The sequence below is a fragment of the Amblyomma mixtum genome, chromosome 6 (assembly GCF_055824585.1).
Source record: "Amblyomma mixtum isolate Tamu chromosome 6, ASM5582458v1, whole genome shotgun sequence".
NCBI classification, from domain to species: Eukaryota; Metazoa; Arthropoda; class Arachnida; order Ixodida; family Ixodidae; genus Amblyomma; species Amblyomma mixtum.
Genome location: NC_143017.1, coordinates 79,721,168 through 79,743,513, shown reverse-complemented (window position 1 = coordinate 79,743,513; position 22,346 = coordinate 79,721,168). Strand labels below are relative to the sequence as shown.

The 22,346-nt window shown below is 50.5% G+C and overlaps 1 protein-coding gene across 2 annotated transcripts in view; it reads left to right on the top strand.

Annotated features, from left to right (window-relative positions):
• The first annotated feature begins 1,226 nt into the window (after window positions 1-1,226).
• LOC149339490 (uncharacterized) overlaps window positions 1,227-22,346 on the top strand; it is a 109,973-nt gene continuing 88,853 nt past the window's right edge. The window contains exon 1 of one of the 2 annotated variants that reach the window (XM_089548269.1): window positions 1,227-1,809. In XM_089548269.1, the coding sequence (XP_089404395.1) occupies window positions 1,569-1,809 (241 nt within the window). In that variant the 5' untranslated portion in view covers window positions 1,227-1,568. The remainder of the gene's footprint in view (window positions 1,810-22,346) is intronic. The other variant, XM_089548270.1, reaches the window with a different exon arrangement.

The following is a 22,346-nucleotide window of genomic DNA, read 5'->3' as shown; positions in this document are numbered from 1 at the left end:
TGATGACATATGAAACCGGAAGAGAAGAACGCAGCCCCCCCACGCACAGGCGGAAGTAGGGAGAGCTCAGAGAGGCAGGAGATGGTGGGGAGGGCGACGAGGCACACACTCCTTTACACCCCATCCCATCCCCCCGTCCGAAGCCGTGATCGATCTGAGCGAGCTTCAAGCGAGAGCGGGGCGCGGGCCGCTGCACAGATTACAGTGGTCATTGCACTGGCTTTTGCTTGCTCCGCTCTCTTCCCTTCCCTCACCACGGCGTCAAAGCGCCGGCCTCAAAAGAACAATGGGAACACCAAGCACTAGAGAAAGGCTGAGTGGTTTGCCTTTGCAATGCTGGGGGGGATAGCGCCGTGAAGAAAGACAGGCGTGGAGGGGGTCTGGACTTCGAGGGGGAGTGGGGGCGTTGAGGGCGAGGTGATACTTGCTTGGCGAGGGAGTGTTGCGGGAAAGGAAGGAGGTAGGCAGTGCAGTTCCCAACTGAGCGCAGAAGCAAGACAAACGGCGGTTGGGGCTGTTGGTTAGCCGCCGCCCTCGGGTCGTTTTTTTTGCTGCTTTGTTTTTCGCTTTTCCCTCCAGCCTGCCTGGCACTGTTCGACAGCACGAGCAAACCCTGAAAGGGGCGTCAGCAGCAGAGACGGAGGGGAAGCGGGCGGGGCGGGCGGACAGGCTTCTTTCTCCTGGGCGCGGAAGGGTCCCAGCCTAGCGCGGTGGCCGACGGAGAAAGGGGGGAAAACCAAGCAGGAAGGCAGGCCCGGGGAGGGCTGCGGAGAGTCCGGCGTGTCACTGCGGTTTCCGTGAAGAAGGATCATCAGCCGGTCGGGCTTGGAGGGGGGAAGAAAGCCATCATTCCGGGGCGGCGAGAGCGGATTGAAAAGGCTCCCCCTCCGCCGCAGCCATGACCGCGCGTGCGAGCGGCGGCGCGGCGGGGTAGCGGCGCAGCGGCCACGCACACGGGCGGCTGCCGCCGCCGCTGCCTGCAGCCTCCTTCTTATCGTCTAGTCGCGTCTGGTCGATAATAATAGTAATAAATAGAGAGCGAGGAGGAAGTCGCTCTCTCTTCCTCCTCCTTCTTTGGCCTCGAGTGGAGAGGAGAAGCAAAGAAGGAGAGAGGGGCGCGGCGATGCCTACTGCTGCACCGGGGGGAGGAAGGAGCGGGAGCGGGGAAGCGGCGTCGCCATGGCAACCATTGCCTTGAACGTCGTTAACGTGCGCGCAGGCGCACTGCATCCGCTCCTAATGATAATTAAACGGGGCTGTTGCGTGCGGCGGCACCCGTCGGCGCTGCGCTGCTAGTCGGGACGGGCGAAAGAAGAACCGCGCGCCGAGTGCGTCGCCGGCTGGGAGTGCGGACGAGCGGCGGCTGCGGCAGCAGCAGCAAAGCACGGGCGCTGTCGGCGGCGGCGGCGTTTGAGCGCGGTCTCCCCCGTCAATGGCGGCCGCTCCATCTTGCCGCTGCTGCGTGTGACTATCGTCAGGGGGTGGTGGCGGCGGAGGCGAGGCCCAGTGACTGCGGCGCCGCCCTGGTGCCCACTGCGGGCGACGTCGACGAGCCGCGGCGATCCAATATGGAGCTGGTGCGGCGGTCCAAGAATTTCAGCGTCGCCGAGAGCGACGCGCTCATCACGCTGTGGAGTGACCCGGAGACTCAGAAAAAGTTCGACTCGGCCTACCGGCACTCGGTCATCTGGGAGATGATCGCCAACAAGCTCCGCATGCATGGATACGAGCGTTCGTCCATCGACTGCAAGACGAAGATTAACAACCTCAAGGCGACGTACTTCAAGTTCCGCAGAATCTACAGCGCCGGTGAGTACGACTTGGACGGGACCTTTCCGCGGTTGACGCGTGAGTCCCGGTCTGCATGACGCGCGCGCGCGGTGGCCTGCCCGGCTTTCGTTCAGCTTTAGCTTTTCTTCCTATCAGGGCCCGTTTCGGAAAGCGCGGTTTCCGGGTTAACCCTTCGGGTACGCTCCCGCGCGTCGGGCGCGCGTCAGAGTGAAATGAGCAGAGGGGAGAAGGGACGAAAAAAAAGTAAAGGAAGAGCAAAGGGAGCGCTGGAATGGAAGGAAAGCTGGAGAGTGAGAGGGCACACCACAACACGGAACGGCCTCGGTCGCTCGGGGTGTCTCTGGCCCGATCGATAGCACGCTGGCCGAAGTCAGCGAGGCGGCAATGTTTTGATTTGCAAAGGCGCCAGCCGGGCTCGCTCTCGCTTTGCAGGGGGCGTCGGAGTGTTCGCGGCGCCGCCGTCGCTGCAGGAAGTCTTCCGGTTTGCGCCTCCTCGCTTCCCCACCGCGCTTCCTTCCTTCCCGAACGGACTCCGGCTCGCGCGCGATGTCATCATCGGGACGACCGCGAGCGGTCCTGGCGCCCGTCGAGTTGGACGCGCGGGGATGGATCAATTCCTGTGTAGGGCTTTGGCCATCCCCCCGATTGTAATGCCTTTTGACGCAGGATTATCTCCATTCAAACTCGTGTACGCAGCGTTCGCGCATGCTGTGAGGTGTTGTGGGTGCTGCAAAGCTGCTGGCATGAATTTTTCCGTGGCTGCAACTCTCTCAAGCATAGAGGCAGTTCGAAGTTTTTACATGAGTTTAGTGCATTGCTCTTTAAAAAAATGCAGACTTCACCTTTTCCTTTTCGCTAGCGTACCTCAACGTGGCCACATAAGTTGCTCTGCACTGAATCATCCAGAATTTCACCGCTTACATGTTACCGATGACTTGGAAGTTTAAACGACATTCATTGATCTCTATCTGAAGCATGTGTTCGAGTGCGCCTCTCACTTTTTTCCTTTTGTTATGTGAAAACTTCTCAAGAGTACACATGTCTCACCGGCTTCATACAGCCATATCCAAATAGGGATTTTATGAGGAAATTTGTCTTTTCATTTCCGGCGGTTTAGCTTGACAGCATATCTCCAACGTCAGAGCACTTTGAACATGGAAGTTGAAGCCGAAACTCAGATCATGCCAGACCTCACAAAGACATCGATCTACCTTTGTGGCATCGGTATTTGTGCGCGCCTTTGAGGCATTTCCTCTAATAATGTGCAGAAAAAAAAAAAGACTAAACTTTATTTACATGTCCATGTGTGTTCCGCTTCGGCCGGTCAGAAATGTCTTCGGCCGCTAGGTAGCCTTCTCGAGTAGACGTGCCTCTTCCGCTCCATACAGCCGTCTCCTATGCGCGCTTTTACGAGGCATTTTTAATTTTGATTTGTGGTGGCTTAGCTTATTAAATCGTACACACGATCTCTCAACTCTCGGACCGTTAGGCTATCTGCTTCAGGAATTAGCGTATTAGCGTTTCTCCTTGTGATTCAGAGTTCGGCTCATGGCGTCTATTTTAAGCACCGGATACGTGGTCATGTACCTGTTTTTCCGTCTGTATAAGTTTTCATTCTAAATGAAGGCCGTGCAAAATTTTAGTTTATACTTGTAAGGCACAGATATGCAAGCGCCTCCGACTAATGTCGAGTGGTTAGCGTAATAACCCCGGTAACCACAATGAACTTTTTTTTAAGAAACTATGGCCTATATCTTGCTTTTCTTTCCGACAAGATGCCACTTGTGAATTTCTTCGAATGGCGAGTCTGTGGCAAGTGCCTCACGAGCTTGTTTGACTCCTAGACTTGTTGACGTAGGAGAGCGCTCTCACAGTCTTCTCCTTTCTCGCTCCTTTCTTTTGTTTTTACTTTTTTTTATTTTGAATCGTGTGACGTAATCAGGAAGAGCTTGCTGTTGGCTTAGGGTCAACTTTTGTGGCCGCTGCCGCAAGACCCAGGCTTCGCGATATGGTCTGTGTGTAAACTGACCTGCAACCTGATCTGGTCGCAATCGCTGTCAGTGAGTGTGGCTAGCGTATGTTTCCCTTCATGACCTCAGAAAAGCGTCTGCAGTGCACAAAATGCGGCAGCGTTTTTGTCACCCAGTGGTTTGCAGTTCTGCCCGGCAAATGCTAGAGAAAACACGACTCCTTATACTTTGAACCTCGTGACTGCTGCCTTACGGTAGTTTTTTTGTTTTTAACGACTGGGCGCGTACTGACACAAGAAATTGGTCTGATAGGAACTCATGTGCACGGGCACGAACGCCCATTGAAAATTTCTAGACTTCTGTCTGTGAAGTCTATAGACTGTCTATAGATAAAAGGATAGGCAATACAAATGCCACAGACAGTCTATAGACAATCTATAGATTTATGGCCATACACTTTTAGTAGACTTTTGTCTATAGACAGTCTATAGACTATGAATAGACAGAGCAATACCTATAGCAAGTCAATAGAGTCTATAAGAAGTCTATGGGTTGTCTATAGAGCATTGTTATGAGAGAACTGCGGCGCTTTCTTAAATCGAGTAACCGTTTCTTTCAGCTTGTCGAGCGTGTAAGAGGTCACAGCAGTGGATTCTTGAGAGATGTTCAGGTGGATGAGCTATATACTGCGTGACATGACTTGAGCTACCGAGTCTTTCAACCTCGCACGCTGCATGCCGTGCGACGGAATGGTGTCTGCGACGCGCTCACCATGCCTCCTTTCCCTTTCCTGGTTTGTTTACTGCGCCCGCAGCTTCCGTCTGCTTAGCTTTTCCTGGTGCTCCAAGGTTCAGCAGTTAATGTTTTGCAGTCGGAGCATGGCTGCATGTGACGTGACGCGCGAGCGTGACCTTCGTCTAAATGAAGCTAACGCGAAGCGAAGCAGGTCTGCGTCGCTGCTCTCGAGAGTGCTCTCTTGCTCGCGTGCACAGCGCCGTCCGCGCACTTCCTGTGTGCGAAATCGGCGGGCGCGCTTCGCTTTGCACAACCTTGGGCCGGAGGCGACGGAGCAAGAATCGCCGATCGCACTGCCGTGCGTCTATTCTGTGCGCTGTGAAGATGGTGAGGGAACAGCGCGAAGGAAGAGACGCAAGGGACCGAACGTTGAAAGACACACGCACACGGGCGCTTTTAGTTTCGTTCCTCGTGTCTCGTCCCTTTCGTTCTTCCCTCAGCGTGCAAAAGAGCCTACTGGCTCGCCAACTCGCTCTTGAGAAATGAGTCAAATAATGAATCAAAGAATCAATTCACCTTTATTTGATTCAGCGATGGCGAAGAGATCGAATGCCAACGCTCGCGATGTTTGGTGGTCACGAATAGTCCGCGGTTTTCGGAGATTCCCTCTTTGTTTCAGCAGCACCTTGAAACTCTCACAACGTAAAAAGGTGCACCGAACAGCTTTCCTCGAGAGATAGAGAGAGGGAGAGAAAGTGTTTTCTTTCTCACCTTTCGTCTAGGGCTTCCTTTGTGAATTCCGGGGCGTTTCTAGTATACTTCCGGGCATTCATACAAGAGCCGGCCAGAAGCTCCCATAGCGTTTCATCCGTCCCAACTGCTTGTACATCTTTAATGACAGCTCTTTCATGGGTTGGCTTGCACGTCCAGCAATTTCCAACAGCAGTGGGGCATTTTGCTGTGAATGATGTTCAGTATGCATTTCAGTGCCTGTCGGGCGTGAGGGCGATCGCTACTGATGTGTTTTCGTTTGGAACATCATTGGCATTTTGTTTCGTTTTCTTGCGTGGGGTTTAACGCCCCTAAGCAACTCAGGCTATGAGGGACGTCGAAATGGGAAAGCTCCGGAAATTTCGACCACCTGGGGTTCTTTAACGTGCACTCACATCGCACAGTACACTTGCCTCCAGAATTTCGCCTCCATCGAAATTCGAAATTGCGGCCTGGATCGAACCCATGTCTTTCGGGTCTGCAGCCGAGCACCATAGCCACTGAGCCACCGCGGCGGCTCATTGGCATTTTGTTTAATTGGTTTGTTTATATAGGTTTGTTTGTTTGCCCTGCAGTGGGCTTAGTCGGCTTGATGCGCATGGTGATGGCATTTCGGTCATTAGGTATCGCCTTCGTGTGCGATTAAGTGAGGCGTTATGCGTACCCTGCGAAGGAGCATGGAGTCCAGGCACTTAGTCGGTGTACCTCGTGGCTTTGCAAACAGTAGCTTTGACAGTTTCACACTCTTCGAGTTGCGTAACGAGACAGGCACGTAGTCAGTTTTCTTTTTTTTTATGGAACGGGGCCCAAGGTAGTTTTCTGTACACAGCTAGGGACGGCAGGTCCGCAAGGGGGTACATGTCAACCAAGAAGAACGCGGGGGTCCAAGGCTTGACGTCTAAGTACGGCGAGGCTTCCTTTTTGTCGCATCTCAGAGAGAGAGAGCAGTAGTGCCGTTGTCACATATTCTCAATTGGCTACCGGAATAAAACCCCTCCCTCAATCCCCCAATTCTTTATTTGTAAAAAGCGTGGTGTGTCACCGTTTCGCTTCACCCGCTTATCTTCTGTGGACGTGTCGACGTTTAGTCTCCTGAGCACATGCGCTGTAGGCGGAATACGCGAAGGAACCTTCGTGTGTTCCGCCTACAGTGCATGTCAACTTGCAGGCCCTCAACCATACGGTATCATGCACTGCGTCTGTGTCACCCTTGCAATGCTTTGTGCGATAACGTATCATGTGATTCGGTATGTGATCATGCGACTCCGTATTGCAATTATCGGAGCGACTGCACTGGGGACGACGATTTTCTGCAGGTAGTTTTTTCGCGGATGTTGCCTAGACAAAGTTACGTTTCATCATGGATGGTCAAACTCTTTGTCAGCGTTGTGCGAACAAGGGTCGCTTAGAAATGCGACTTTACCGCGTTGAATGTAATAGGAAGGCAGCAACCTGCTCCTTCACAAGAGTGCGTGCGATCCATTGCAGTTTTCTGGGACCTCGAAACGTGAAATGCTGGGGGCACTTGAGCTTGTGACAGAGGCCAGCTAATAAAGGACCTCTCCGGTGATAGGTTACTGGTTTCTAAAACCATTGTTTTGTACGGCTTATGTGAGCGACTGACTAACTCGTGAAAGGTAGTCAGAGTTAGCAGTGCGGGCATTTTCTCTAGAACAGTCTATCTCGAAACATGGGTGCAACCAGAGGTAACGAGACAAAAGGTAGAAAGGTCGCATGCGATAAAGCAGATAGCAGGGGGATACGGCTGCCTTCTTTGATCGAGGCCTCGCCATACGACAGAACAAGAAAGGAGAAAAGAATGTGAGGATGATAAAGGGTGTGCAGGTTATCACGGACGCACCTTGTAGGTACTTTGAGACATTTGTACCGAAGCCTGGCATAGTCAGGGGGAACATCCTCAAGGATCTCTCACCTTGTAGTGTAATTTCTGCACTGTTCGAGACCGTTATCGCGGCCTCACGAAAAAGTGACGTCACCTTTTTGCATGACATCACATGATTTTAGCACATCGGAGATGATGACGATGATCAATTTTGATGACGCAAGATCAGCTTTGGCCAAAGAGTGCCAGACCACAAGATATTCGTTTTACACAAGGTGGAGGTCAAATGCCCATTTCTCAAGGATTTTACCTCACAGAAGCCGAGCGCCAAGCCAGGGTGTAGCTTGTATCCATTGTATCACAGATGGGTACCCGCGACGGCACTGAGGATCGAGCCCCGCGCCTCCCGAATGTGAGGCGGTTTCCCACACCACTAAGACGTAGCTTATGAATTGTGAATCGAGTTTTCTGCATATCTGCGCTGATCCACAGAAGACGTTTGCCGTTAACGCATTTGGCGCGTAGCCGTCTCCACCACCACAGCAACCTTATTTCACCGAATACAAAGCTTAGCTTGCGTTGCGAAATATCATGTTACAAAAGTTGCGGCCACACAGAGTATTTGTAGGACTTTTAGTTACATGTTCCTCGTTCACTGTGTCGAGCTAAAGTTGCAAGTATCTAAATGCAGGTCTTATCTCGCGTTTAAGACAAGGCAAGCTGTATCATGGGTAAGCCGACATCACCCGTGCTCTACACCCGGGGAGCCCCAACCGGACTTTGCAGAACAAAACGAGCATTTACTAGGTTTTCGCCGCCGCTGTGGCTCAGTGGTGATAGTGCTCGGTTGCTGGTGCTTGTCTGAACCCGAGTGACGCGGGTTCGATCCCGGCCACGGCGGTCGCGTTTGCCTGGAGGAGAAATGGTAGAGACCCGAGTACTGTGCGATATCAGTGCACGTTAAAGAACCCCAGACGGTTGAAATTTCCTAAGCCCTCCACTACGGCGTCCCTCATAGCCAGAGTCGCTTTTGGACGTTGGCTCCACATACCACCACCATAATTTACTAGTTTTTTTTTTTCTTCTACACTATAGTGTCTATACGGTGAATATGGAAGGGGTGACTGTCGCGTAGCCACAGCTTTTGCTGCCGTTTTATCATTACCGCTATCTATATCTGCTGCGTTTAGGCGACCGGCAGTCGCAGAATAATCTTTTTCTCCTCCGTGTTCGCCGAAAAATGTGCTATCTCCGCTGGCTTTTTTGCGCTATCTTTTTTAAAACGGATGCTTTTTTTGAGGTTTTTCTTTCTGTATTCGTGTTATCTTTCCATTGTGCCATTCACGCTGCACTAGGACTATACGGTAGTGGGATCTTTAATGTTTGCCACCAATTCACGATTCCGGAACAGCGCTGCCTAGCAGTGTGTGAAGGCTTGTAAGAGCGCCCATCCATGGATTATAAAATCCATAGAGCAAAAAATTTGCGACCTTAAGGGTGATTTTTACGTATCTGTAGAAGGCACCCTTCCAAAAGGTTGCAAAGTATACTTGTCACACTCGTACAGTAAGGGTGTGATCGTTACACTGGCAAAGCTACTGAGGAGACAGAGTTCGAAACAGGAGACGCCTCTTTAGCGCGCAATTATTACTTTACCATGACGGGCATGAACCTTCTCCAAGTTTATGTAAGCCATTGGAACGAGCCCCCATTTAGGGTCATCTATGCTTAGCATCTTCAGCTAAAATGATTCAGTTAATTGTCACATTATGGTGGTGCAAATTGTAGTCATAGCTGCACGCATCAAAGCTGCAGTTGTCATTTAATGGGAAGCTCGATCAGCTCACATCATTTTAAAGACATGCTTGACGGAACTATACTGCAAAGTTGTTCAAAAGGTCAAAAGAGTAGCCGTACACCTTTACGCACCCTTGCACCGGAAGGAGCTGCAACAACTGCACCCGCGCGTCTTTGATGGGTACATAGGTGCATTAACGGCGCTAACGTGCTAAACGCACCCTGCTTAAAAAAAAATTAGTAAGAAAATGAAATGTAAGGGAAGGGTGCCGTCATTAGTGCTTAAAAAAAAAAAGAAAAGTGCACCTCGTACAGGGATTCTCCAACTTCCCAACCGGCCGGTACGCACTGGGGTGATTATCGAAACAAGACATGCTCTGTCTGTGTATTTGTCAATCCACAAGCGTCACTACACTGATCCTTGTGCACTGACCCCTGTTTCGTCGCTGAGTTTTGGAGAGTTGAAGACTATCCCCTTCTCTCTCTAGTGTCAAGGCCCCAGCCTCTCGCATGCGCGATGTCCTGCTGGTCGACTACATAAACGTTACTAGCCGAGCATTGTAGCGTTGTACAGGTTCTTCAGTTAGGACATTTACTCAATTTAGTTTGGCTTAAAGCCGGATTAAACGACTCGCGAAACACCACAGTGAAAAATATCCCAACCATGACATGAAACTAAGTCTTCTCTTTTTCCATCGGTGTCATTCATAATCGCAAGATTCTATAGCTGTGGCTCGTACAAGCCCATTAATAAACGATGAAAGGGCTGTTATGATAGTTGCTTCTGAATAGATCTGCCTTTGTCTTCGGGGTATATATAGCACCGCTTTAAAGTAAGCGACTTATCTGCGGCAGTTTCTGCAGAACTTTTAGCCTTTGAAATTTTCTTCGGTCATAAATTCACTGAAGTCGCTTTAGCTGTTGTGGCTGGCGTTGGCTGCCGGATGAAAAAGTATTGCTAATAGTAGTCTGCGGCTAGCTGATGCTAAGACGCGTGTCTAGTAGGGATCAGGAGTCAGTAGAAGTGAGTAACTGAAACGAATTGAGGTAAGCGTGTTTTCTGGGGAGCTTTCACTGCTCTCATTCGGAACCGTAGTTTTCTTCTCTGAAGGTCTCAAGTTGCACGGCTGGAGACCTCATTTGTGCACGTACGGTTCATAGGACAATTCTGAATTTTGTGGACGACCCACTCTACGTACTCGTTTTTGAAGCTTTGAGGTCAGAGTCGCTGTGACGTCTTACTAGGCGCTTAATTTGTCGCCAAATAATACGCGTTCTCGCTCTCTCTCAACTACAGAGCTTTCAGGATGTCGTTCAATGCACGTCTTCTGCGGTCTCTCCCTCTCTTTTTTTTTTCTTCCTTGCGTCCGCTCATTCTGTAACCACCGCACGCGCACACACGCACGTTCACTGGTTTCTAGTCAGGGGCGCCAACGTTATAAATTCTCACGGCGTTTTCTTTTCTTTTTTTTTAAGAGGGGGGGGGGGGTGGCACCTCGAGCGTCAGCGCATACTGTGGTGCAAAGAGATAGTGAAAGAGAAAAGAAAAAAAAAATACGTGTGGTGGCCGAAGCGTCGCTCGTCGAGAGACCGCGTGAAATACGTGTACCGTTAACTTTTCCTTCCTTCCGGGTTTCTCCTATGCCTACCCACTCCGCTCGGAAAGAGGGCGAACGATTGGCCGAGCAAGATAATAAAAAAAAAAGTCGAGATTCAAAGAGAACAGTGGACTCAAGGAGAGGAGGGCAAAACAAAAAAAAAAAGGAAGAGAAGAAGCGGGACGTCTCTCTGCGCGGGTCACGATTCTTGCCCGCGTATCTCGCAGCCGGGGCTCGCCCCCTCTTCTCTGGACGCTGTCCAGCGAAAGCTGATGACGATGGCGCCGACTAGAACGTATACCGTTGCGTGCGCTTGACTATACGCGGAGGCCACGTCGTGCTTTCTGGTCGCCGGTAAGGGTAATAATGATAACGATAATGGTGCCTGTACTGCCGGTGCCGTGTCGTAACGTGCGCTGCCATCGGTGGAGTACACTACACTGCGTCTTCCGCCTCTGAACGTCCCGCTACCCGTTGGCGTTGCACCGACGCCGCCCGAGCGGCGCATTTTCCGTCATTACGGCTCCGTGGTTAACGTGCGTGCGAAGTTGCGTAGCGCGCACTGTCGTTAGGTGGAGTCCCCGGCAGCGCTTGATTTGCGGCCCCGCGGCAGATACGCGTTATTCGTGGATTAGAGCTCTCGCATATGGCATTGCTTTTGGCATTGAGAGTGGCTGCCCACGGCGCGCTAAGCGCGCGGGATGATAGCGCTGGTGATGGGCTGAGCTTGCGCGAGTCGCCTAGGATGGCTTAGTCCTTGCGCGCGGTATATTGAGTGTATAGTTGATAGCAGGTATGGAGTTGGGACGAAATCTTCCTTCTCATTGCGGATGGTCTATAGGTGTATCAGCAGGCCAGATGCCGTTAATAGGACGGAGCAGACGCGTTGCGAGGTGTACAGTTGGTTCTGCAGGTAGGCGTAATGATGTTGAGTTGCCAGCAGAAGATCCGGCTCTAAACACACTGTCAAAGGAACGGATTCGGAGGTTTCATCCCGGTAGCCAAATTTCCATCGAAGCGAAAATGAAAGAAAAATTGGCAGTGGTTTAGCCCTTTATAAACCTGGAGGATTACGAAAGCAACGAGGAGAGGGAGAGGCGATGGAGAGCGCGCGGCAGCGGCGGCGGCCCCGGCACGCTAGCTATGCGCCGCTATTGCGCATGCGCAACTGGCGAGTGCGGCGGCGGAGTGCCAGCCGTGCGCCGTGTGACGTCACTGCTCCTCGCGCATGCGCAGTATGGCCTTTCGTCAGCTCCGCAAAATGGCTCGGCGACTCGCGTAGTGTTGCTTTCGCAACAAAAAAGCCTGTGTACTCATACGCCGATGCACGATGAACAACTCCGGAGGGTTGAAATTAGACCGGTACGCTCTACAGTGGCGTGCTTCGCAGCCTATCGTGTTGCTTTGTCATGTAACAAAAAATGGAAGGACACTTAAGCTTCGCCTGAAAGGTATGACGCGATATCGCAGTGGATTAATTCACATATACGCAGAATTGGTCTTCTATACTTTACATTCATAGATCCCTGAGAGTCCTCATACCGCTCCTGGAGCAGTGGTGCAGCTGTTAAGCGATGCGCCACTGCCCTGGGATGGCAGGCTGCCAGCGGTGGGGCTTGTACGACCCAGGTTGCTCTTCCCGGGCGACCAATTATTAACTGCCACCTGCCACGGTGGGCAGTTTGTTCACAATCCGATGAGTAGGTTGAGATGACGCCACATGGTCACGTGGCAGATGGCTCGCGTGGGCCACCAGGGTAACGTAAACTATGACACTCAACGATGACGCCGATGGCGATGCCGGATTTTCTGCGACACGAGCTCCTTAACGCTATCGTGTTGAAAAAAAAGCATATATGTTAGCCCTTTAACCGCCTTTAACCGTCGAGGAATCCAGAGGCGACATTTATTTGTTCCGAAGTGAGCCAGCATGGGCGCCGCCATCTTGTGAACGCATTCCGTAACGTCCCCGTAGCGCGCACGCTATAATTTTTAGCCTGCGTATACGCCCGCAAGACCTTGTGAGATGCGTAGCGTTCTTCGCAAGTGCATTCGTTGCCCGCAGAATCGCTGCGTACGACCAACTAACAGCGTCTACAATCACTCCTCCATTCTCATGAAAAAGAGGCTTCTTTATCGCACTCAGCGATGCTGCAAGCCGTAACCGCATATCCTTTCAGTTAGAACCCAAGTTCTCTAATTCAGGCCATTTTTCCCTCCAGCCGCTTGTAAACTACATGAACTTGGAAAAAACGAGACAGTTGTGGTTCTTAGTACTCTCTGAAACTCAGTTAAAATCCCGCGGTCTCGTCAAATTTTACGCGGAAATTCTCTGCAAAAGGGCAAATTTCCAGAGTGGAACATCACCTGTCGCAAAGAGCCTTGGCAGAGTTCAGTGCATTGTACGATATGACCCCCCCCCCCCTCTTTTTTTCCCCTCTATCCAACAGTCCTCTCCAAGAGCGGCTTATTAATCCGCCACTGCGCATGCGCGAGGGCAATCCGTATGATAGACTAGCAAAAAAAGAAAAAAATAGGCGTTATGGCTTGCGACACACTGCGACTTCGTTTCCCCTGAGAACACCATCCACACACACACACACAAAAAAAAAAAGCCGCGCTTTTTATGAGCTACACGTGTGTCTGCGCTGGTTTAACAGCTCAACCTCGTTATAACGAAATTGAAGGGGTCCAGTGATTACTTCGTTATAGCCGTAGCTTACTTCGTTATAGCCCGTGTTGACCGACCTTCCAAGAGGAATCGTCATTCCTTCGTTATATCCATTATTTCGTTATAAACAGTTTCGTTATAACCAGGTTCGTCTTATTACGAAGAACAGTGGCTTATTGGCTTATTGGCCATGACAGAGCTTTAGACAACTAATACGCACACTGCACCAGGCCTCAGCCGCCCCTTTGCCTTTCTCCTCCTCCTCATATTTGATTTTTCTGCAAGCTTGCCGGGAGTACGGGAATTGCTGAACCTGTGCGGCCGCACCTGCGCGCACCGTTCACACGCACACCGGTCGAAGTCGCGATCGTGCAGACTGCCTGACTGCAGGTATTATACTGCAGGATGCGTGGCACATGCGCCCGCACGTCAGCGCCGTGGCCTTTCCATGCGTGCGCGAGGCTTCCTCCCGACCGGACTGCAGCCGAGTGGCTGATGATTAATTAGCACTCTGTCACGTCGGAAGCGAGCGTGGGGGGGTCGACCGCAACCAGGAAGAAGAATAGCGCCGAAAGTGGCAAAAGCGATGAGCGAAACGCAGCTGGCGCGCCCGCCGCGTCTTTTGTAGTCTCGCGAGCGGTTTACGGTTTCTCTCTCTCTCTCCCCCTCACTTTTTCGCCCCTTTCTCTCTCCCTCTCTACTCCGTATTCCGAGAAGCATAAGCGGCCTGACATTCGTATAGTTTACCGCCCGCCGTCCTCCGGGAAAGGGAATAAAAACAAGATTTTTTTTCTTTTTCTCGGAACCGTCACGCGTTAAACGGGCGTGCCGAAGAGCGCTGGCAGACATAGCCTTCCCCCTTTTTCCCTCGCTCGCTTAAGATTTTATAGAGAGTTCTAACAAATGTGTGTGTCTGGAGGGGGGAGGCGAGCCAATATACGAAACCAAGCAGACACGCCGAGAAATAAATGAGAACAAGAAAATCTACGACTGTCTGGAGCAGCGATGGATGAAGAAAGGGGGGCAACAAGAATGAAAACGAAGTTCGCCAGAAGCGTCGTTGTTCTTGCGCTGAGAGCGCCGGTTGTAGAATTCTCATTGCGAATGGCGACCGAGTTGCAGCTGCTTTTTCAGTATTAAGGCCGTATGTCGCGGCCGACCATATTTTCAGCGCTTTTCTTTCTAATTCTGCCGAGCCTATCAAATGCACGGCGCGGAGGCCGCGTGAGCGGACGGATTGTTTCGGAGAAGCCTTAGGGGCGCGCAGAACGAACGCGCGGAATCGAAAGGCCCCGGACCTTTTGAAGGGCGTCATTGATACGTGGACGTGTATACAGGCGGCATAGTTTAAAAGGCTGACACGCGAGCTTTTGTGAGAGCGTATTGGCGTTTTAATTTTTCCGTTTTGCCTAGGAAGAGGCATAAAGGATGATGGAAAAGGGGGAAGGAGCTCGATGGGAAGCAGAAGGGCGGAGAGGTTGGCCGGGGAAGCTTTCTTCTCCAGCACAGGAAGAAACACTTACGCAAGACATGGAAGTCGACAGGACAGGCTTCTTCCTCGTTGCCCAGTCGATTTTTGTTCACTGGGGGATTGGGAAATGCCTTTGTTATGTTGAAGGCTTAACTAAGCTGCTGCTGCTGCTCATTGTGATGATGATGATGATGCTTGTGCTGAGGATGATGTACCAACTTGCCCAAAAAGCAACCCATTTTTTTCTTCCTGCGAGGAGTAGGGTCAGCAAAGAAAAGAAGTTAAGTTAGTGTACAGTCCCCGCTATTATATTACCGAGAATGCTTCAGCGGTCAAGATCTTGTCACGGCCTGGCTAGCGAAATTTAGGAAGCACTTTCTGCTTGTGCTAACACACGCTGCTGGTGAGTTTGCTTATAAACCCAAGAAACCGTTTTCTGCGGAACGTGGCTAAACAGGCGAACAAATGCTGTCCACACTGAATGGTGCGCTGTCAAGCAGATTTCACATAATGAAGGTCAAGGTAAATTTGTCTTCCGTTGCATGAGGTAACATGAAAGCAACATAATCCCAAGCATGCTAAACAGGCACAGACATTTCTTTTACCTTAGCTGCCTTCCTTTGTGCGCGCCGCCCCGTCTAAAGTAATATGAGATAAATGCTATCCTCTTGCCCTGCTCTTTCCGTGGTTCCTGTTTTGCATTTGTTCTTCTCTCGCGGACTGGCTTCAGGTACCACGTATTTACTTAGCGTACTTCTAATACCGCGGTTCGTCCGCGAGGCTGCCTGGATTGCGGATGATAATGATTGCGGATTGATGATGATGATAAATTGTGTTTTGGATCTCAGAGTGCATCGCACCTTGATACTGCGTTTCATCGCACCAAGCTTGTTCACTCCTCTGCGCGGGCACAAAGAGGTACTCAGATCAGTGACCTTGAAAGCTTTAAGCAACACCTGTGACACAGGTGGTAGGCGAAGCAAGTATAGCTCTGAGCGCCTAATCGGTATAACCCCCCCCCCCGCTCTCCCCTTCGAACTGCCAGTTTGTCTGCGCTAGAATCACGCTCGTGTAACCTGTAAGTTCTTAAAAGAAAGCCCCTTTGTATTTCTAATTTCTTCCTTTTTTTCATTTCTCTCAGCTCCTGTTGCATTAGACCACGAGAGCCATGTCTCCCGGGACAGCTTAGAACACTTCTTCGGTGTCCTCCTTCAAACCAATGGCCTCCTCACTGCCGCACAGAAAAAAAAAAAAATACCTGCAGAGCCACGTTGTATGCAATAAACCGACCGTGCACTGCCGAGGAGGCTGTAGTCACTCTGCTTACGGGAAAGCGCACAGCGGGCGCCTGTATAACGCGTTGTTATTGCGTTCTTTATCGCTAATCTTTATGACTGCGAAGTTCAGCGCCCGATGAAGTGGCCATAGTTTAGATTTCCGCTACCTGAGGTGACACGTGCCTGAAGCGTAGGAGAGCAAGTGAGCGCGCTTTTGACATTCCTGTGACAAGAAGAGTATGTTTCAACCGTTCTTTCCTTTAGGGCGCGTCTGCAGTCCTCTTTTAACCAGGCCATGATCATGTGGGGAGATTTTGATAGAAACCGGAAAACTAGAAAAAGTGCTAGGGGTTTAACGCAATTGAACCGAGTAGACGTGCGAAAGCAGGTGTTCATTCTTCACGTGGAAGGGACACTTAAGCTCCGCCTTGAAGGAATGACGCGATAGATTTGGTGGGTTGATGCCGATATATACAGAATTGGTCATTCTCTGCATAAGATTCATACACCTCTGCGAGAGCTCATGCCAGCGCAGTGGCGCACCGGTGGCTGTTTCTGTCACAGCCACCGGTAGGAATTGTGCCACCCATGCTGACGAAACCACAAGGCAAGATGACAAGACTCGTGACAAGACTCGTGCCACTAAAACAAAGAGGCAAGAATAGTTGACAAGAACTTCTTAAACAAGCGCTTTAACCACTTGTTAGCGATATTTCGAGAAACGAACTAAGCTGGATTACTGTTCCAATAGCCACTTTACTGGGCGAGCCCTGATGCGTTTGTACCTATTTGACACAAACTTTTATATTTGACCCCCCTTACAAAGTGCCCCTCTTGAGGCCTGTAAGGTATGTGTGAGTAAATAAATAAATAATTCGCTAACGGTTGATTTCTTCAACGGGTCTGTTCTTTCCATCGCGATTTCGACGTTCAGGCGCCGGTTGAACACACTCTTCATTCCCACGCTGTAAGTACTCTGCCACGACGGGGATAACTCTCGAAGCTTGAGCTTACACCCCATTATTTCTTTGAGCAAATGTTGTTAGCGAGTTGTCACAACTCTAAGCTTGACGTAAATGACTGAGCACCATGCATATGAGCCTTCGGGTCGTTTAGTTTTGTGTTGTCAGTTCAATGCTCATGCCATGTTCTTAAGGCAATTTCTATAGGCGGCTTGTAACAAATGAGGCAACGAGTGATAACGCAACTCTGCGAGATAAAGCGGAAGTCGCTTGAAGCAATGCCCCTCGCGACGCGGCGTCCGATGTAGGCGGCCGTCGCCTGCCTATGCAGCTGGTACACCCACGCGAAGTGACGAGGCTTGGCGGCAGAGTGGCACGTTGCAGCAGTATTGTTCGCTTGCGGCCGCTTCAGTGTTCAATCACCTCGCGTTGTCGGGCAAAAAGACTTGCACTGCTAACCTGTTTTTTAGACTGTGAAGTGCAATTAAACTTTGATGAAATTCAGTATATTGTTATACATTACAGAGAGAGAGATACAGAGAGGGGGAAAGGCAGGGATGTTAACCAGAAAGGTTCCCGGTTGGCAACCTTGCACTGATTACAATTTTTAATAAAATATATGAACCAAAGCTGCAGTGCACAGTGACGCCTCACCGCATGAGGCGCCACTGCCTCATAAGCATTTATGAGGTGTTGAGACTTGTAATTAGGGAGAGGTTTTTCTACTACGCCTTTTTCTAATCCGCAGCTCCTAACAGTCTTTCCTTGAACTTTTCTGATGCATGGGTGATAGCCAAGCGAGCACCGGCTGCTTCGCCGAAACCGCGCTAGAAACGAACTTCGCTCGCAAAATAGATGGAACTCATGTACGAGGCCTGTTAGAAAAGTATCCGACTTTATTTTTTTTCACGAACACCTGATGGATTTGAAACAAGCACGCTTGCACCAGCCCATCTTGAACCTTCGCGCGCATGCACAAATTTTTTCCCGCCTGCCGATAGCGTCAGTCACTGGCAAGCAGCGTTTGAGTGAGGCAGTGCGCAGTGCTCTCGTCGGTTTTTTATTGCAAGGAAAATGGCGGAGTGACAGGAGCAGCGCTACCGCATCAAATGTTGCCAGAAACTGGGCGACAGCCAAGTGGAAACCATTCGGAATATTCAGTACGGCTTTCGGTGACAATGCTATGAGCAGCACACAGATTAAGCAGTGGTACAATTGGTTTAAAGACGGCCGCACATCGATGCAGAGAGAGCCACGCTCCGGTCGGCCGTCAACATGCTGAAATGACCAGGTCATTGCCGAAGTGAACGCTGTGGTGATGCGGGGCCGTCGTGTTACTATCCGAGAAATTGCGGAAGAGGTGAACATCACCAATTTTTCTGCACATTCTATTATCACCGAAAATTTGGCCATGGAGAGAGTTGCGGCGAAATTCGCGCCGAAGCTGCTCACAGTGGAGCAAAAGCAGCTTCGTGTGGAAGTCTCACAGGATATGCTGGATTCCACAAACAGTAACCCCGACTTCATCAACACCATAATCGCTGGTGACGAGTCTTGGGTGTACAGCTACGACCCAGAAACCAAATCCCAGTCGTCACAATGGCAGCATTCACGTCACCAAGACCAAAGAAGGCCCGCCAAGTGCGCAGCAATGTCAGAGTGATGCTGACTGCTTTCTTTGACTCCCTCTGTGTGGCACACCACGCGTACGCACCCCACAAAGTAAACATTGACCAAAAGAATACTACAGGGATGTCCTCCGTTGCCTGCGTGCTGCTGTGCGGCGCAATAGGCCGAAGTTGAGGTCAACAGGAAATTGGCGCATCCATCATGACAATGCTCCTGCACATTCCTCGCCCTAAATTCACACTATTTTCGCGAAAAACCAGACTGCTGTAGTTCAACAGACTCCTTACTCTCCTGATATGGCCCCCTGCGACTTCTGGCTGTTTCCCAAAATCAAGAGGCCATTAAAAGCAGCGCGATTTCAGACAAGAGAGGACATTATGGCTGCAACGACAGCTGAGCTAAACTCCATTCCGAAAGGGGCCTTTTCGGAATACTTCCAACAATGGCAGCACCACTGGGAGAAGTATGTGGAGTCCCAAGGAGACTACTTTGAAGGTGATTAGGTTTCCAACGCTCCAGTTATGCCAGTTTTTTTTCTTCGGCAAAAGGTCGGATACTTTTCTAACAGACCTCGTATACCCACAGTGCCTTCTGCTGTTGGTTAGTCTCGAGAGCCACTTCCGCTTGATAGGCGAATTCGTCTTTCAAAACAGGACCTGAGCGAAAGTGGCACACAGCCTTCCAGCTCATCGGGTGAAGGCGCAGCCGCATGCAGTTAGCACTTTAGTCGTCGGGATTTCGCCGCGTTATAATAGTAAAAGAAAGCAAACAATGGCGTCGCGGATAAATTTCAATTTGCCGTGTCGTTTCTCACGTTACGTGTGCTAGGAGCTGAATCGAATGTTCTGCAGCCAATATCTTTCAATGGGTTTGACTTTACAACGAAACACTTTTATCGAGCCGCCGCGGTGGCTCAGTGATTATAGTACTAGGCTGCTGACCCGAAAGACGTGGGTTCGATTCCGGCCGCGGCGGTCGCATTTAGATGGAGGCAAAATGCTAGAGGCCCGTGTACTGTGTGACGTCAGTTAAAGAACGTTAAAGAACCCCAGGTGGTCAAAATCTCCGGAGCCCTTCACTACGGCGTCCCTCATGGCCTGAGTCGCTTTGGAACGTTAAAGCCCCAGTAACCAACTAATTCGGCTCGTTAAATTCCCCGAAACTCCGTAGAAGTTTTATTTTCGCTAAATATTACTGATAAAATTCTCTGAAAAGGGGAAAATTCCTCGAATGGAACGTAACTCAACGTCGCCATATTTGAATGCTCGTAGAGTGTCACCTTTCGCAAGTTTGGGGAATCGGTGAGTTCCCCACTGCCACCATAGGCCACGCGATGTAGTACGCCTAGAGCTCGGTAGGCGGCGCGATTGTCCACAATTCAAATCCTCGAAGAGCTTGCTGAACGCCCTTGACCGCATGTTTATACCACGTCGCGTGGCACGAGTCTCCCCTTGATGACCATGAAGGGTGCTGCGACCTAATAGCTTTAGCAGTGTATGCTGACAATCTCGCGCCATACAGAACAGCCAGGAAGGAGTAGCCAACACCACATAAATCCCTCAGTAGGTTAGAAGACTACAAACCCACACATACCCAACGCCAGCTAAGTTACACCAGTGGTACCCTACACTATACTCTCTGCAGTGCCCACACTGGAGAGGTAGCTAACCTCTACCACATGGTGTGGGCATGCCAATTTAATCCCTTAGTTGACCCCATTCAAAACCCCTCAGAGGAGCAGTCGAGCAAAGGCAAGAAAAAATAGGGTGACCCCATCAAGCGGCCGTATGACGCCGAGCACGTTGAGCACCGCCATTTCAGCAATATTGTACATGTCGTTCTTGTATAAATACTCGCTACTGGCCAGCCTCAATGTGGCGTAAGTTTTCCCGACATACATGCCGAAATTGTAACGCAACCGTTTTATCGTGCACCGTTTCGGGTGGTGTCATACGATTTTTCGTCGCATATAGCTTACATGTGCTAGACAAGTTGGATGCTAGCTTACGACAGGGATTCGGACCGACGACATATGCACCTTCAATTTAATGTCTTTCCAGACTTTTGTATCAAAATTCTTATGCCGAATTTTTTTTAAACCGCCAGGACTGAAGCATTTCGCTCGGGCATCCAACTTTGTTGTCTCATCCGCTACACAGTTAGGACGAGTGCATCGTGAACGACGCGCTGACGTCATACTTTTTAAGTTGTCAATGATAAATTTTCCCGAGTCGTCTCACCATTTCAGATTCGTATATGTGTGTGTAATGAAACGTTTGTCCGCGAACAGAAATCTCGTCTCGTGTTTCGTGCACTGCCCAGCCGCGACAACGCCACTAGCCCCAAGTGAAAGCATCGCTGTCGTATCGCATCGCGAACAGCGTGTCTCGAGTAAACAACACGGTAACAGCGCGGTCCGTTGTTTATCCAGCATGCTTATCTCTGCGGGACATTCTGTTTGGCATAAAAGGCTAGGCATATACAGCGGCTAATCACCATGCTGTGCCTGTTCGGAATACTCAGCCTGAGCGTTTGGATCCACTGAGCGGTCGAGTGACTCATACGTCCTCTCCGCATCGTGCCATTCTTTACTCTTTTTTTTTTTCCCCATCATTAGCTCCCGCCAGAGCTAACAGAGGAGTTAAGCTGTTCTTCAGCTCTATTCCTCTATTCTTCAGTTGAGCACGTTTGGAGTTCCCTGCAGATGACGTAGTAATCTGTGCACCTGTGAACACCAGCTGCGCGTACTGTGCTTACTCTTGCTGATGCGAAGACACAGAGAGAATCACTTTCAAAGGGCGGCAGGTTAGGCGCTCAAAAGATCGTGGGCATGGAGCCCCAGATAGCTCTGGACGTCTGATTGGTCCGACGCTAGCCAGTTTACTCCAGGTAGAGGGAGAAAAGGGTGATTGGATGGCCACTGGGCATTGAAAGAGACAGTGCTCCAGGTTGGCGTAGTGTTAGGGGCAGTTGGGGAAGGAGGGGTGAGATCCTAGGTGAAAGAGTTGCTGGCCACCTTGCGTGAGAAGTTTATTAATGTGAATCTTGCGGAGAATATGAGTCTGCGAGACGCTGAGTTGAGGGGAGAGGGGGAGGGGGGGGGGGGTGGAGTGCTTCAGTTTCACTTGTCATGGTTTACTCGGCTGGGTCATTCCCGGACCACTGGTTGTCGATACTGAGCACTGCATGTACAGCATTTGCCAAAACTGTATACTAGAAGTTATTTTTATCTAAACCATGTTCTAAACCATGTTGCAGGATCCGTGGAAGCGCTAGCCTTCGGAGGGTAATGACCAATGTTCTTGTTACCACCAAGAGATTTGGAAACCTGGGCATACATAACGAGGCAGACGACGTGACCAAGAAACAAAACCGCGTGAGCTGTAAACTTTTCGCAAAGGCTCTATCGAAGTTAGTAGCCTCCGGTACTAATCAAATCCACGCGGGCGGTTTGTCAACTGCGAGGCGAACAACGGAAGTAATTTGAAAACGAAAGTTTTTTTTACATGTGGCACCAGTCGCCTGCGTAACTACAATCGGATACAACTCAAGAACGCAGCCGCAAACACCCTTGAAAGGGCGCCCTGCAGCCAAAATGGCGTCGGCCGATTGTCATGATATCGCTGTTAGTATTCTTCGTGGAGCATCCTGCTTGCCACTTGCGATGTCACGATGCCTAAAGGTCGACGCCAATGGCTGGTGGGCCTCCTTTGAGAGGCATTTGCCGCCGCATTCTTCACTTGTGTCCAACTACAGAGCGCTACGCGTCGCACTACAGATAAGATTTTGATGCAGGAAGTGTCGCTATTAAAACAAGGAAGCTGGCAGATC